General features: G+C 35.8%; 1 protein-coding gene across 1 annotated transcript in view; it reads right to left on the reverse strand.

Annotated features, from left to right (window-relative positions):
* Positions 1-16,448, reverse strand: part of LOC136031308 (cullin-5-like) — a 97,122-nt gene that overhangs the window by 25,767 nt on the left and 54,907 nt on the right. The window contains exons 6-9 of the mRNA XM_065710768.1: positions 15,501-15,721; positions 10,634-10,858; positions 7,342-7,509; positions 4,482-4,738 (exon numbers count right to left, since the gene is read on the reverse strand). Coding sequence (XP_065566840.1) covers positions 4,482-4,738; positions 7,342-7,509; positions 10,634-10,858; positions 15,501-15,721 — 871 coding nt within the window. The remainder of the gene's footprint in view (positions 1-4,481; positions 4,739-7,341; positions 7,510-10,633; positions 10,859-15,500; positions 15,722-16,448) is intronic.

Genomic DNA, 16,448 nt, shown 5'->3' on the forward strand with positions numbered 1-16,448 from the left:
CTGCTGCACAAAAAAAAAATCTTGGCGCAACAGGAACATGGGTAGGGTAACCATCCTTAGAGGCATTAGGGAAAAATAACAAAGGAATAGTACATAGGAATGAGTAGTTCATATATACTGTTCTTGGGTCTGCACCTCCTAATATCTTGTTTTAAATACCAATGACAACAAAAACAAAATCTCATTTTTCAATTCGTTAAGAGGAATCTTACATAGCCCAATATTCCTTAGAAAAATGGGAAACTTTAGAATTCGACTTTGAATAAAAAAAGACCTCCACAAGCCGTGAGTTTTCGACTGTATACTGTCGGAAACTACATAACTGCATATGGAGATTATAGCAAGCATAAAAAAAGAAGAACAAATTGAAGATAAATGAAAATTCAGTAGGAAAACAAGATAAAAACATATACAGCCTAAAAAAAGTGTAGCCTTCCGTTGAAGATTTAGTAGTTTCCGGGAATAAACAAATCGTTAATGTATAATTTTCAACAGACGAAAAGAGCTGTCGAATTTCACTACTGAGTTTTGCTTGTTTATTTTCCGCGGTGACAGCACTTTAACACTGACGAAATGTGGTATTGTTTTTAAGGCCTCGTAAAATTGATACAGCCAAAAGAAAAATCTTTAAAAATCACGGTTTTCGGTTATGAATTCGGATGATGAGTCCAGGGGACAAAAATGCTTTTGTTACATTAAGGTAAAATTGTAGGTAGATTCAATTCTTCTGGGCAAATCATTCTCCTGCAAACTCAATCATTTACGAGACGCAGAGCAGAGTACAACATACCTGGTATAAAGGGAGATTACGTAGGTATTTCGTACAAAAGAACAAATATAGATTTAGGCCTTACCTTAGATCTTAGTTCCGCTGGTGACGCCCGAGGAAGATCCCCCTAGGCCATCAAAGAAGATCCCCCAGTTATACCATAATTTTGCTGCAGATACTTTCACCAACTCGGGTTGAATGTATGTGTTGAGGCTGTACAGGACAGCCTGAAAGCTGTATCGTAGTGTTTTTCCGGGTCTTCTTCTTTGACGCATGTTCGGCGGATGGCAGTGAAGGACAGAATTCGAAGTAGGCTGCGCATTCTTAGGATATGTCCTAAATACCTGCATCCTCACATAGTAATGACGATAGACACAAGTGACTAATCATCGCATGTCGTATTTATTAGCCATTTCCAAGTCCAGTGAATATTTAGTATTCTGCAGAGGCAGAATTTTTCGAACGTTTGGAAGATGTCTTCTTGCTTCTGGCTATGCTTTTAAGGTCAGGGTTTAAGCCTCGAGAGAGCTAAACACCTATTCAAAGCATGCGTCACACTATAGATACATAAGTATAAAATCTTTCCTCAAATACCCAAACGGAATGTCTGTTAAGTTTGATCAAACAGGGCTTACTAAGGAGAAACGTGTGGACGCATGGAAAGAGAAAATCAAGGGAAACATCAGAAAAAGATCCACATTCTTGACCAACCGCCATGAAACACAGAATATTTTTGTTAAATGATGAAAAACCTCTGATGGCTGAATATACTACTTATTCAAAATTAGTTCAATCGCACTTTCCAAAAGAAGCTTATTCAACTAATACATTTTGTTTCCTTTTAAAAGTTAAGGATTTTATTTTCATGATTTTCAGTTTGGCTTCCAAGCAAAGCATTCAACTAAGCATACTTGTGTTACTCCTTTAAATTTCCTACATCTGGCTCTTGATTCAGGTCTGATTCCTTCTGCTATATTTTTGGAAGCCCGTAAAGCTTTTGATTCACTGACTAACCAAGTTCTACTCTCTAAATTATATTATACCGGGTATAAGAGGGAATGATAGTGCTTTGTTTTCTTCCTATCTGTCCCTGAGGGATACTTCCGTGAATCCTCTTTTTCGTTCACCGTCTCAGGCTGATTTTGGGGTCCCACTTGGCTCAGTTTTGGAGCCAATTCCGATCTTAATTTACGGTAATAATCTTATTTTTACAGTTATTAACCAGAATAAACAGTTTGTTGTCGTCTATATCGCACTCGAACTTTCCATGCCCATAAGTTTAGATCTCCGCCATCTAATGATGACATTCTAGTTGCTTCCACTGACGACAGTACTCGTAACACTGTAGCCAGAACAGAACTTGGGATCCATATTGAGTTAAGTACATTGTTTGACAAAGTAGTTCTGAGGTTAAATGCTAATTGCCTTGCATTCAATGTAGCACAGTGTTTTCCATGATGTTCCAGCGACCCTTAAAATTAGAGTCTTTTGTCTCTGACCATTCTGCATATCATCTTTGTAATTATGATAATATTTGGATTCCATTCATTCCATCAGTCAGATCAGATTTCAACCCCTGACTGCTTGTCAGTCTGCAAGGAATACCTTACCTGATGTGGCTAGGAGTGATATTTGTTCGGTACCTTTAGAAGGATTGTAAAAGAATTTCTGGCACTTGTGTCTTATAGCTACCACGCTCAAGTTCTGTCGAGAAGTGAAGTTTAATTAATGCTAATTAAATAAAACAAAATACCGGTTTTTCAGACCATGGGGTGAAATTCATTCAGTTTGCAATCGGTGTTGATAGGAAATAGTGTCTGACCATGGATGTTAAATTGACAATTCCGGATGTACCAGAGACTGAAGAAGAGGCAATTAGACTTTTCACAGCATGACTAACCTAATCATCACAGTTTGTTTTATTAGCATTAACCAAACTTTACTTCGCGACAGAACTTGAGTGTGGTGGCTATAAGACACAGGTACCGAATTTATTATCTCTGCCTAATTCATTTAAATACCTTATAAGTTATTTTATCTTTATTTCATTATTATTATTTCTTTAATGCCCAGTTGTGGTTGATATCTCTAGTGCTAGTTAGAATTTTTAGTTCGTTTGATAATTATGTTAAGCAATTTACACTGCTGTGTTTTCAGAGGGCAGTCAAGGACACGAGGTTAAGCTATTTTGGCTTTTTTTTTCCCGCGATAATTGCGGGCATAGTCTTGTAGAGATTTATTTAATGTTGAGTGTTTTTGCTAACGTTATTTTGTACATGTTTTTTGATGTGTTTTTTTTTTCGGGGGGGGGGGGGCTTTTTCATTTCTTTCTCCCCACATTTCCGGCCTGAGTCTTGCGGAGAGTATTTGATGTTGATTATTTCTTTTGCCTATTAATAGTGTATCTATATTTGCTGTACTTTTCTTTTTATTGGAATAAATCTTATCTTATCTTGAATCAAAAACCTGGAAGGGAATTCGAAATGTTTCTACGTGTCCTGGCAAATGTATATTTTCTTTCCTACAGTAGATAAGCTATCAAAACTAAACAGTGAAAAAATAGGGAATACAAGCATAATACACGACAGAATATTTAGCAATTATCAGATTTAGCATGCTTAAGAAACAAAACAACTTCAGATACTATTAAACACATATTTTCAACCTAGATTGCACAAAGTTCTAGAATGCCATGTGTGGTTTTTACAGTTTGTCCGTCCAAAGCACAGCTTGAAACAAACAGCTCCAAGACGTAGCTTAAAAATAAGGATCCCAAGAAAATATTCTAAATAGACCAGTTTCAAAGGCCAATAGGAAGAAGGCCAATAGGAAACATTCATCCAACAATGATAGTACCCTGAGCTTTGTTTAAGCATCCCTTAATTTTATGTTAATCAGATCTCATCTCTGATTATGTTCACATTAACTTTATTAACATTTGAAAGGGAGGAATTGGTGAAGATTATATAAACCGATATAATTTTATGGGATTAGAGAAGTTTGGAAAGTTGGTTAGGAAGAGCATGACACACGCGGGATATTTTCTTGAATTTGTTTTGTTCAGTTTGGATTTAAGGCCTCGTTCTTATTTTTAAATATTCCGCGATGGTAAATTTTTCAACAACCGTGGCCCATACAGGCTTATGGTGTTAATGAATACCAAGTCATACTAGACAAAAATGTTCATTTAATGAAAAGACAACAAACATCCACTTCAGTAGTAACAAAAAATCGCCATGTGCCAGGTGATTATGAAAAAATAAAATAAATTCATCATCCACCTTTCTCGTTTGCAGTAACATATTGGAGCTGTTGAAATCAAAATTGTTTATAGTGTGTTTGTTTACTAAAAAATATAAAATACAGTGCCAAACCCATCACATACTTAGAACTTGTTAGATTAGAAAATGATTTGCGCGAGTTCCCAAGAATCGCCACAAAAAAAACTAATAGCGAAAAAAAACATAAAACCATGGCAACGAAACAAAGCCATGGCAACACGACGCTTAAAACTACCAATCGAAACCAACAAACAAGCAAAAGAAAAGAAAAATCAATACCAAATTTTTCTCAAATTGCCAAGTTATAGTCTCCCAATATTATGTTTTCCAAATATACCATCCTTTTTCATTGAGATTAATAGTGACAGTGATAATCATAGATAAAAAATAGTAGAAATGAAACATAAGCCAAAAAATATAATACAACTTACCACTCAACCATCATTTCTTCTTTATCAGAGTCCGCAGAAGTCTCCAATATGAGTCTCCTAGTAAGATGTGTTTTGTGATAACGCATAAAAACATCTCGATTCTGTACATACTTCAGTACGAGTAGAACGTCTTTGAGTCGAGCATCAACTTCATCTGGGGTCAGCCTCTTACTAAGTTGAGTTTTCCTTAGTAGCATATCACAGTAATTTGCAAGAAGCTCAGGACAGCGAGACTCAGGCACTCGTGTTGCTGCTCCCTGCAGGAATGCATAAATTATTAACTTTTGGAAATTCAGAGAGGGAATAAACATAGTTCTGTTTTAGAATTACCATAGACATTCTTAATAGCAAAGCAGAAAGTCTAATTATAAAATAATCATTATAATTTAGCATTATAAATAAAACACTATGTGCATACGGTAATATAACAAGTCCATTAAAAAGCGACGCTATCAAAAGAAGGTTTGAAAGGATATTAACCGACGACATGTAAGCTTTTAAAAACAAAACCATTCTAAGCAAAGTACGCAATGATTAATGTGAACACACGCATATATTGATAACTTCATCTGTCCATAGAAAAAATAATAATTATCTAGCAATTAGGAAACAAGAACTAAGAGCTCATATGGCACTTGTGACAAGGCCGGAAGAGCCAAGGGCCAAGAGCTCATACGGTATGAGCTCTAGAAACATTTTAAGAATCAATAGATTGATTTAAAAGGAAAATCAGAGGCTTAATGCCGTTCAGGATTCAAAATAAAAGCTCTGAGTCACGAGGTCCTTCTAAATATCAAAATTTAGTAAGATCCGATCACCAGCTTGTAAGTTATAAATACCTCATTTTTTTCAAATTTTTCCCCTCCCTTCAGTCCCCCAGATAGTCAAATTGGGGAGAAAGACTTTATCAAGCCAATTTGTGCAGCTCCCTGACACGCCTACCAATTTTCATCGTCCTAGCACGTCCAAAAGCGCCAAACAAGCCATAGCCATGAACCCCATCCCCCTAACTCCCCTAAAGAGAACGGATCCAGTACGGTTACGTCAATCACGTATCTACAAAATTTGCTTATTCTACTCACCAAGTTTCATCTCGATTTCTCTACTCTAAGCGTTTTCCAAGATTTCCGGTTTCCCCCTGCCACTCCCCCCAATGTCAAAAGATCTGGTCAGGATTTGAAAAAAGAGCTCAGAGGCATGAGTTCCTTCTACATAAGAAGTTTCATTAAGATCTGGTCACCCGTTCCTAAGTTAAAAATACCTAAATTTTTCTAATTTTTCTAAATTAACAGCCCCCAGCTCCCATAAAGAGAACGGACCCGTTCCAATTATGTCAATCACATATCTATAACGTGTTCTTATTCTTCCCATCAAGTTTCATCCCCATCTCTTCATTCTAAGCGTTTTCCAAGATTTTCGATTTCCAAGATTTCTGTTCCCTCCTCCACCCCCCTATGCCCCCGGATCCGATTCGAATTGAGAATGGAGCACCTGAGACATGAGATCCTTCTATATATCAAGTTTCATTAACATCTGATCACCCATTCGTAAGATAAAGATACCTTAATTTTCGCGTTTTCCAAGATTTCCGGTATCCCCCTCAAACTTCCCCCAATGTCACCAGATCTGGTCGGGATTTAAAATGAGAGCTCAAAAGCACGAAATCCTTCTAAATATCAAAGTTCATTAAGATCTGATCACCCTTTCGTAAGTTAGAAATACCACATTTTTTCGTCCAAATTACTACCCCCCCTAACTCCACAAAAAGATAGCGGATCAGGTCCGGTTATGTCAGTCACGTATCTTGGACTTGTTTTTATTCTTCCCACCAAGTTTCATCCTTATCTCTCCACTTTAAGGGTTTTCCAGGATTTCCGGTTCCCGCCTCCAATGACGCTGGATGCGCTCAGGATTTAAAATAAGAGATCTGAGTTACGAGGTCCTTCTAAATGTGAAATTTCATTGAGATCTGATCACTCCTTGGTAAGTTAAAAATACCTCATTTTTTCTAGTTTTTCAGAATTAACCCCCCCCCCCCCCCAATCCCCCAAATAGAGCGGATCCGTTACGGTTATGTCAATCACCTATCTAGGACTTCTGTTTATTTTTTCCACCAAGTTTCATCCCGATCCCTTCACTCTAAGCGTTTTCCAAGATTTTAGGTCCCCCCTAACTCCTCCCAATGTCACCGGATCTGGTCAGATCCGGTGACACGGTATCCATCTAAATATCCCCATATCCATCTAAATATAAAATTTCATTAAGATCCGTTCACCCGTTCGTAAGTTAAAAATACCGCATTTTTTCTAATTTTTCCGATTTAACCGTCCCCCCACTCGCCTCCAGATGGTCGAATCGGGGAAACAACAATTTCTAATTTAATCTAGTCTGGTTCCTGATACGCCTGCCAAACTTCACCGTCCTAGCTTACCTGGAAGTGTCTAAACTAGCAAAACCGGGACGGATAGACAGACAGACCGACTGACAGAATTTGCGATCGCTATATGTCCCTTGGTAGATACTAAGTGCCATAAAAACAAATTATATGACAAAATGAAGCGCCAGGAAAAAACCTAATATTCCACACCCTTTTTCAGGTAAGGGGAGGAGAGGGTAGGTGGAAATTGAGAAGAGGAGCTCGCTCCAAAGCGTACGTGAGTGCCTCAAAAAGCATTTCCTTTTCTTTCTTTTACTCTCGTCCCTAGGGTACACCTGAAATTGTTCAACCTATATGTTCAAAATCTGTAGCAGTAGTCTAGAAAGTCAAATGCATCCACGTAAAAATGAGACAGAGCATTCTAACAGAAATATGAAAAATATTTCGATTATCAAATTTTAATCCAGTTCGAAATTGACTTACTTGTCGAGAAGGGAGATCTAGGGAAAACACAGAAGTATCATTGACAACTTTCTTAAAAGCTTTGTCTCTCGCAGTTAGAAATCTTGGGTCTCCATTAAAAGCATCTTTCACAAGCTTACTGAACCGACGAAATAAAGAAAGTAGTTGTTCCACATATTTTTCAGAATCCTAAAAACAAAATAATTAGGAAGTACAAAATTTCTCTAGGCAAGTATGCTTGCAACTTCCAATTAGTATCAACTTAGCGTATTTTCAATACACGTCTCTAATATTACTTTTCAAACAGCCAGGTCTAGCACAAGAGAGGGAAAAATAATGAAACTATTGTGATATTTACACTGGGGAACCGTTTTTAGGATAGGTGGCAACCAAGGCAAATTATCCCCCCCCCCCCCGAAAAAAAAGTGTATATATGTATATGCTTGTGTAAAATGTGTGACTTAGCAAATTACTAACGCACCCACAACAAAATTCTGGCTGCTCCCTCCCTAGCCACGGGACCTGGGATAATTGCTCTGGTAGCTCCTCTTTGGAACAGTCCTGATCGTCATCATGCTAAAACTTTACAGAATTGTATCTAAATTGTTAAACATAAGATTATTTATAGATTAAATGTTAACCTAAGATTACAAGGTATGAGTTTAGAAATAAAATCTTTTATCTTAAAAACCAAAAGTTAGTTTGTTCACTTCGTTTGTTATACAATTTCAACCTTTAATAAGAGCTTTGGACATTACATGATATTAGAAAGATTTCCGAAGTAATTTATACCTGATTTTTTCTGATTATTTTTACGGCATACTAAACATTAAAACACTAGTATTTGCATTTCCTAATGAATTTGCCAATCCATTTCCTTTTTAGCATTTGCATTGTTTTTTTTTTATCTGAAGCCTATCAGCTGCTGTTCTCGCAGACTGTGGATACAATTATATATTATTTTATTTTAAAATTAGAAATTTACGGTATTTTTCATAAAAGAAAAACAAACTAAGTAACCTGTTTTTTTTTCTGTTGTGTCAAATATCCAGTGGGAGTCAGAGACTTTCAAAAGCCATTTTTAACAAGTTATTTTAGTAGCACATGAATTATAAGAACTTTAAGCTGAAATACCTAAAGTCCAGAAACATTTCATTTTTTACAATCCTTTCCTATTTCAAAAACCAATCTAAATGAATCAAAAGATAAAGCATAGAATATTTGTGCATGTTACTGAGACAAGTGCATGTTACAATAAAAAATATTTTAAAAATGAATAGGAAAAAAATACTAATAACAGAAGTAGTTACTGAATAATAATAATGAAAAAAAGAAAAAGGAGAAAGCATATTGCTGGAAGTGGACCACTGATGGTTTGGCTCAAATAAATCAACATTGTAAACAGATACTCTTTTTTCAATATAAGTAAGAAAGCTAAGATATAGTTCCTCACAAGACAAGACAGAAAATGTAGGATTTTTTAAAAAACAGAAAAGTAATCCACAATGCAACTCAGTTGAAAAGCTTCAGCTTATTTTAGTGTCGGGTGCCTATCTCAGCCCCAAAAAGACTGTCAATTTAAAGTGATTTATTAGAGCCATGGCTAGACATCTTGGTGAACCGAGCTCCAGCCTTGGACGATGGGCTAAACTCAAAGTTTTGGAGCAGAAATTAGAATAACGGCATGAATTAACCAGTCAAAATACTCTAATAGTTCATACAATACTACATGATTAAGGCTTAGATAACAGTGACATGAAGTTCACAAAAATCCCAGTTTATTTAATTATTTTTTCACTGATTGAATAAGCCACATGCAAATGCTATACGAAAATGACACATGCTAAAGTTAGAATCAACCGGTTTGATTCTAAACCCCAGTTCCTCTGCTATTGTTATAAATTAAACTACTCACACATTAACTTTGTCAATTTCCTACCTTACTACTACTTATACTACTAACAACTTACCTCAGCACCAAGCCGTCTGAGGCCAACAGAGCTAGGCACGCTCCTCGTCCATCCTAATCTATTCAAGCGTACAAACCCCTCCGCCCCTCACGCCCTTTTCCCCCCAAATACATCCGATAAAAATCCTGAGATACTTCTGTAAAAAAAAAAAAAATAAGGACTCAAGCCTAATTCCCACGACAACAAGCCGTGATCCATCAGATGTAAGGATACGCTTAACACTCTGTGAGTGTTAAATTCAAAAACATAACCAGTTTTAACTACCAATCGGAATTTTTGTTAAATGATTTATTTATAGAAAATTTTTTGCCTAAATTAGCTAACAAATAACTTTTAAAACTATGGATGCTAATGAAAAATCATACCAGATGTTAGCTTTAGCCAAAAACAAATTATTGGAAAACTCTTCTTAAGATTTTTTTTCTTATTGTTTTACTTTCTAGTGCACTTAAATTTCGTCAAAATTCAAATTCGGAGAACAAAAACTGAATCAAAAACGGAAAATGGAATTAAATTAGCGAAATTCTCAATGTAATTGTCAACTTCAGCCACGGATATATTAAGTGATCATTTATTATTAAGTGCCACGGATATATTAAGTGCCCACCTAGCATAGTTTAAATAATTAAGAGAGAAATCTTGCCTGTGCCACTCTATCTTTATAGCTGAGACCACAATTGCTATTTCAAAAAGGAGGTTTTTATTACAAAATGAAGCAGTTGTCCAGGAATAAATGAAATAGAATTTAGCAAGGAAGAGTTTTGAATTAAACTTCTAACAAGTAACAAATCCAAAGAGCCCCAAGTTACAATAAATAATTGAACAGCTCATTGTCTCAAATATCCATATGCTTGACATCTGTTAAACTTCAATGAGCCAATAGTGCAACCATTAAAGCGTTTGTAATGATTTTGACACTTTCTGTTGGCTTAGCCACATATTTGGAAATCTAAATTTAAGTTTTTTTGTTTTTTCGTTGTGTTTTTCTTAATCCTGATTAAAGCTGGGACAACTTACTTGATGGTAAATGATACGCCACTAGTCCTTTGCCTCACTTGCCAGAAAGTTATAAGTGTTTTTAATTTCAATTTCAATATCATTAAAAAAAAAAACCTTTAACACACAGCATATCTCCTTCAAATACCAGGGCATAATACAGAGGAAAGAAGGACAAATAAATTCATACCAACACGACAAATTTTCATGTCACCTCAAAAGCACTTTATGTAAAAAAACACAAAGACCAACAAGAACAACATGTACCTGTGATACTGGTGAATAGTTTTCGAGTGACTATGAATCTCATAAAACAACTATTTTACATATTGGAGTTTTAGAATTACCTGATTTATTGTGCTTGCGTTTTCCATCATATCGGAAAGTCCAGACTGAAATATATGATCTTCTAAATACGTCAACAAAGGTTCAGTTCCTCCAGGCACACGATCAACAAGCGAAAAGAGTAGTCGTAGCCTTTCCGTTTCGTTGGTGCTTATTAAAGATGGGCATTCAGATAAAAGAGTTTCTTTAAAGGCAGTTACTAATACATCAACACAACAATTCTGAAGCTGGAAATCAAAATCAGAATGAACTAAATTTAATAAGAAAAGAAGTTATAAATTGCCCAGAAGAAATAAATTTTCTATGTTTTACGCAACATGTTAAAGTATTTAATCAAACGATAATAAAAATAGCAATAATTATAGGATTAAAAATAGTTATAGTAAAGTAAAATATAAATAATATAATAAGCAATATAAAAAAACTGAAAGCCTTCATCCCAGTTGACAGAACATAGAAAAGAACAAAATGTAATGCAACTTTCATATTTACTTCCAGAGAACCAAATAATCACAAAAGGTAAAGACTATCAAGCAACGTTTTTGAGTTTAAAAAAAAAGTCTGTATTCTTTTAATCATTATCAAATGTGTTAAAAGGAATATAATATTTGACCCATATATTTACAGTAGTTTTCTTATAATAACACTTTTATTATCCGCAGGAAAAGGTTATATATATTCCCGCCTCGCAAACATTTAGGCAGGCAGCAATGTCAAGTCAAAATCCAAGTGTGATATTATCTCTTTTCACTTTCATTTTCCACCTAAAAAAATACATAATAATTTTCTCTGCTCTTTAAATTGCATGACTTCGTATATAAAATATCTGCTATAAAATTTGTCATCTACATTTTCGTGTCACCATAAGGACGTTTTAACAATCCCCGATGGTTTCCTTTTGATTAAATTTCAAAATCTCCTCATATATCACGCGATCATTTGCTGTTATTTTTAATTCACTAAGCGAGTATTTTTAATTCACATTCGTCGCCAAAAGACGTATATTCATTTCACTGTACCGTGACTTAATAAGCAGGACTTATGGACTTGTGATAACGGGGCGAAATTGCCGCTGTAAATATTTCCGAAACTTATGATAGGCTCTCAGTGATAACGCGGGAGTGTAGTAAAGACTTTTTCTAAAGGATGAACCAGTGTCTGTCCTGACCTTGCCAGTCATTACTGGTTGAAGATATGCTTCTATCATTACCCTCTCGTCAATTTTATTTTTGGCACGGCTATTACAATCTCCCCCCCCCCAAAGTTGTATTTATTTGCCCTAAGTGTAGAATAAGAGCAACAACAAAAACAGTTCAGTGTAGTAAATACTCTCAGTGGCTACACATCAAATGTGCCAACATAACAATTAGGGAACGTGAAGCCCAACCTGACTGGCTTTGCCTCTCCTGTCAGGCAGCAAGTTTTCCGCTTACTCCCGTGTCCACAAACAGTTTTAAGTCAAGTCCTGACGTTAGTGTAACCCAACTTTCAGTAAAGCGAAAGCAATCAAAGTTAATCTAACCTGTGTTACCAGAACCAGAAATAGTACACCCGGATCAAGTTCTAAAGTTTCGAGTACCCCTTCATATACTAGCTGTGTCAAGCTCAATCAGGAAGTAGCCTCTCTTCGTGAGACCGTTCGTAAGAACAACGAAGCGATTGCTGAGAAAGATTCAAAAGCTTCAAACATTCAAGATGAACTCAACAAAATCGCGGCTGAGTCTAGAGTTTCCTATCAGGAAGTGACCAAGCAAAACCATAAAAATTCTCGACTTCAGTCGGAAATCGACAGCCTCGCACAGCTAAAATGGAGCATGAGTTGACTTCTTTTCGTGAAGACCAGTACTCCCTTAGTACTCAAATAAAAAAGCTGATTGAACACTTGCTCTTAAGTGCTGCTACAATAAATCAACTAAATGACCAACTACATAGTCACAAAATAGCGCAACCTTTTGCCCCTGTTGAAAAAAGTCCACCACCTAGCTACTGTTATTATACTAACCAAAATTCAAGCAGCGACTCATTGCATGCAAATGACCTTGCTTTAGGGCAAAATTTACTGCATAATAGCAGTCTCGGTACCTGCAATACTTCATCACTAGAAGACAACCTTGTTTTAGTGCCAAGTTCAACGCATTATAGCCCGCATCCAACCTCCCAAAATTTAAATGCTGTGAATGCAGGTCAAGTTACACAGCGACCTTGCGAATTCAATACGCTATGAAGATTTATTTAGAGTGGTTTTTATAAAATAAAAAAAAGTGCCAATTTTTACATGTCTGCCGTGATTTTAGGTCGAAAAGTTGTAGAAATACCAAAAGCTCTTTTACACATGTAGATTTATGTAGTATTTTAACTTGTATTGACAGAACTTGTAGTTTCGCCCATGTTTCCATACCCAGACAAGAGTTCTCCCCCGGGCTAGGCTAGTCCACGATAAACCTAGGAGTCCTTTCCTGATTGAACCTATGCCTTATTCCCATCCAAAAAACTTCGCAAGGTGGGGTGCAATGACTGTAGGTGGGTTTTTTTCTGTCCAGGAATGAATGATTTGTGTTTAGGTCATTATTTTTAATATACTGCTTTTTTCCTGTCCCTGCTATCTCAAAGACACAAAGAACAAAAGTAATCTGTGTAGCCAAGCCGCCGACCAGGAATAAGTGCAATAACCTTCAAATCACCACAAACATTCCATTTTACTGCATATTGAAGCTTTTAAAATTTACATTTGAAGTCTTCGTTTATTTCTTTCATATTAGCAGAGTGAGCTACAGGTGCTGATGGGGATGTAATGCTGGTGTGCAGAAGCACTGTTTTTAAACAGGCTTTGGAGGAATCCATGAAGTAGCACTATTCTGTTGGTTATGTTTAATACCAAATATCTCCACAAGAGAAAAAATTTCATTACGAAAGACTAAGCTATTTTTTTACATATAGCAAAATAATCTTTAAATTGAGAAAGATAACTATGATGGGTGCAAATAATTGTATTCTATTGAAGAAGATTCCACCCAAAACCAAGCGCTTCAGATTGGTCTTTATGACTTCAAAGTAGCTTTACTGAAAAGTCGTGTCACCAAAATCTATTTTTTTTTCTTCCTTACTTCTATCAGAATCTAAGCTCCCTTCATCCAATATCGCACGTTATGGAGAATTTGGTATGGCCAACCCTTAGTAGTGTGTGACTAATTTCATTGCGGATTGCAAACTAGGGTACGCCACTCAGGCTTGTAACTTTTTATGGGTAAGACTATACTTGATAAAACTTATACATTTGAAATCAGCATAAAAATCCAATTCTTTTCATGTATCTATTAGTATAAAAATTTCGTTATTTTTTCATTTATTACGTATATGAGGGGATTCCCCCCTCGTCAATACCTCACTCTTTACGCCAAAAGTTCAAATTTTGTTCTAATTTTTTAAAAATTACCTCTGAATCACAAAGGCCGTTGAATTGGAATAAATAGCTCTTTTGTAAGTGCTAAAAAAAAATTAGCGTAAAGAGCGAGGTATTGACAAGGGGGCGAATCCTCCCGTATATGTAATAATTTCTGTTCGTTTTAAGTTTTAATGTTACTCATTACTTTCAGTTGAAAAAAGTTTTTTTTTGTATTATTTAATTTCTGATCGTTTTGAAATATTGCTTGAAAACCGACACGCCCTTCACGGAAAATCCCTCTACGGAAAGATCCCCCCCACCAGAAAAAAATCCTCCTTGAAAACGTCTGTATACTTCCCAATAACCAACACTATATGCAAACAATGGGTATAGTTCATAGCTTTCAGCCCTTCCCTCGAGGACTGTGGGGAATTAAGTCATCCTTAAAGATATAGTTATTAGATTTTTCGACTATGCTGAGCAAAATGACTATCAAAAAATTTTGATCGGGTGACTCTAAGGAAAAAAATGAGCATGGGAGGGGGCCTAGTTGCCCTTAAATTTTTTGGTCACTTATAAATGACACTAGAACTTTTAATTTCCAGACCACTAGGATGTTCTAGGACCTACTGGGTCTTTACGATTACTCCTAGGAAAAAAACAAACAAACACGCATCTGTGATCTTTCTTCTGGGAAAAAATAGAAATTTCCACATTTTTGCAGATATGAGCCTGAAACCTCTACATTAAGGTTTTCTGATATGCTGAATCTGATGACGTGATTTTGATCAAGATTCTATGACCTTTAAAGGGTATTTCCCCTTTTTTTCTCAAAAATAAACAAATTTTCTCAGGCTCCCACTTGACTCGATGAGTGAAACTAAACTCGACGAAACTTATAATTACCAAGCCCTTGCTTGGTACCCCACTTTACACCCAAAATAAAGCCCTTTGCACATTTTTATTAATAGCATGAGTGTTTCCCTTTTGGACTTTAGTGTCACTTCACCAAATGAAAAAAAAAGTTGTTAGGGTGATTTAAGCATTTTCTATACATTTTGTACCTAAAATGAAATCAAAAGAAATAAATTTGCAAATATATAATATACTATGATCAAGATACAAAGAGCTCGCAATTACGTGTTTGCTGGTTTATCACTATCTCACAACTGATATTGCTCAAATTAACGTATGTTACCCAAGCATGCTTATGTCAATACATATCCAAGCCTGTACAACATTAGCAACGATGCCATTTGAGTTAGGTCATTTGCTTCTATTACATTTATAACACTGTAGTTTTTATTTTACGAAGGACAAATGGACAAATAAAAGATTATTAGAAAAATAATTGAAAACAAACAAATGAAAAAAATAGGGGTGAGGGATAAATTCTTAACACATACTTGAAAACACGATTAAAACACGATACTTGAAATACATACTTGAAAATACGATTAGACAAAAGCATGTTTACCCAGTATTACCTTTATCTGGCTCTCAGGCCCCGGCTCCAAGTATTTACTTGCTCTTTGCTCTTCTTCTTTGAGTTTAGCGTCTGCATACTTCATATATTCTTGCATTCCATTCTCTGCAAGGTAGCTTCCAGCCTGCTGTAGGTAAAAACTTCGAGTAAAGTCAATATAGGCCTTTTCAAAATGATCTCTGTAGATTTGAAGCTGATCACAAGCGTTTGAACACAAATTTACTAGAATACAAATGTTATCTATACAAATACACACACACACATATGTGTATATATGTATATATATATATATATATATATATATATATATATATATATATATATATATATATATATAAATATATATATATATATATATATATATATATATATATATATATATATATATATATATATATATATATATATATATATATATACATATATATAATTGTAACATATAATTGTCCATGGGAAAAACAATCTGTATTCAGATCTATACCTCATTATTCTAATGATTGCCCTTGAGCTTTGTTGATGGTGATTGCTAACCGAACATTCCCTGTGTCCCTGTCGTCATTTATATATCCCCCTGTGCCCTCCGGCGTCCCCGTTGTTGTTGTTTCCCTGTGTCCCGGTCATCATTTGTGTCCCGGTGTCCCAGTCTATAGTTTCTCTTTGAGTGTCGCGGTCGTCATTTATATTCCCTGTGTCGCGGTGTCCCGGTCGTCATTTTTGTCCCGGTCGTCATTTGTGTTCCGGTGTCCCGGTCTGTAATTTCTCTTCGAGTGTCCTGGTTGTCATTTATATTCCCTGTGTCCCGGTGATCATTTGTGTCCCGGTGCTTTGTTGATGGTGAGTGCTAACCGAACATTCCTTGTGTCCCGGTCGCTTTCTCTTTGAGTGTCCCGGTCGTCATTTATATTCCCTATGTCCCGGTGTCCCGGTTGTCATTTGTGTCCCGATTTCC

This window comes from Artemia franciscana, chromosome 1 (assembly GCF_032884065.1).
Source record: "Artemia franciscana chromosome 1, ASM3288406v1, whole genome shotgun sequence".
Lineage (NCBI taxonomy): Eukaryota > Metazoa > Arthropoda > Branchiopoda > Anostraca > Artemiidae > Artemia > Artemia franciscana.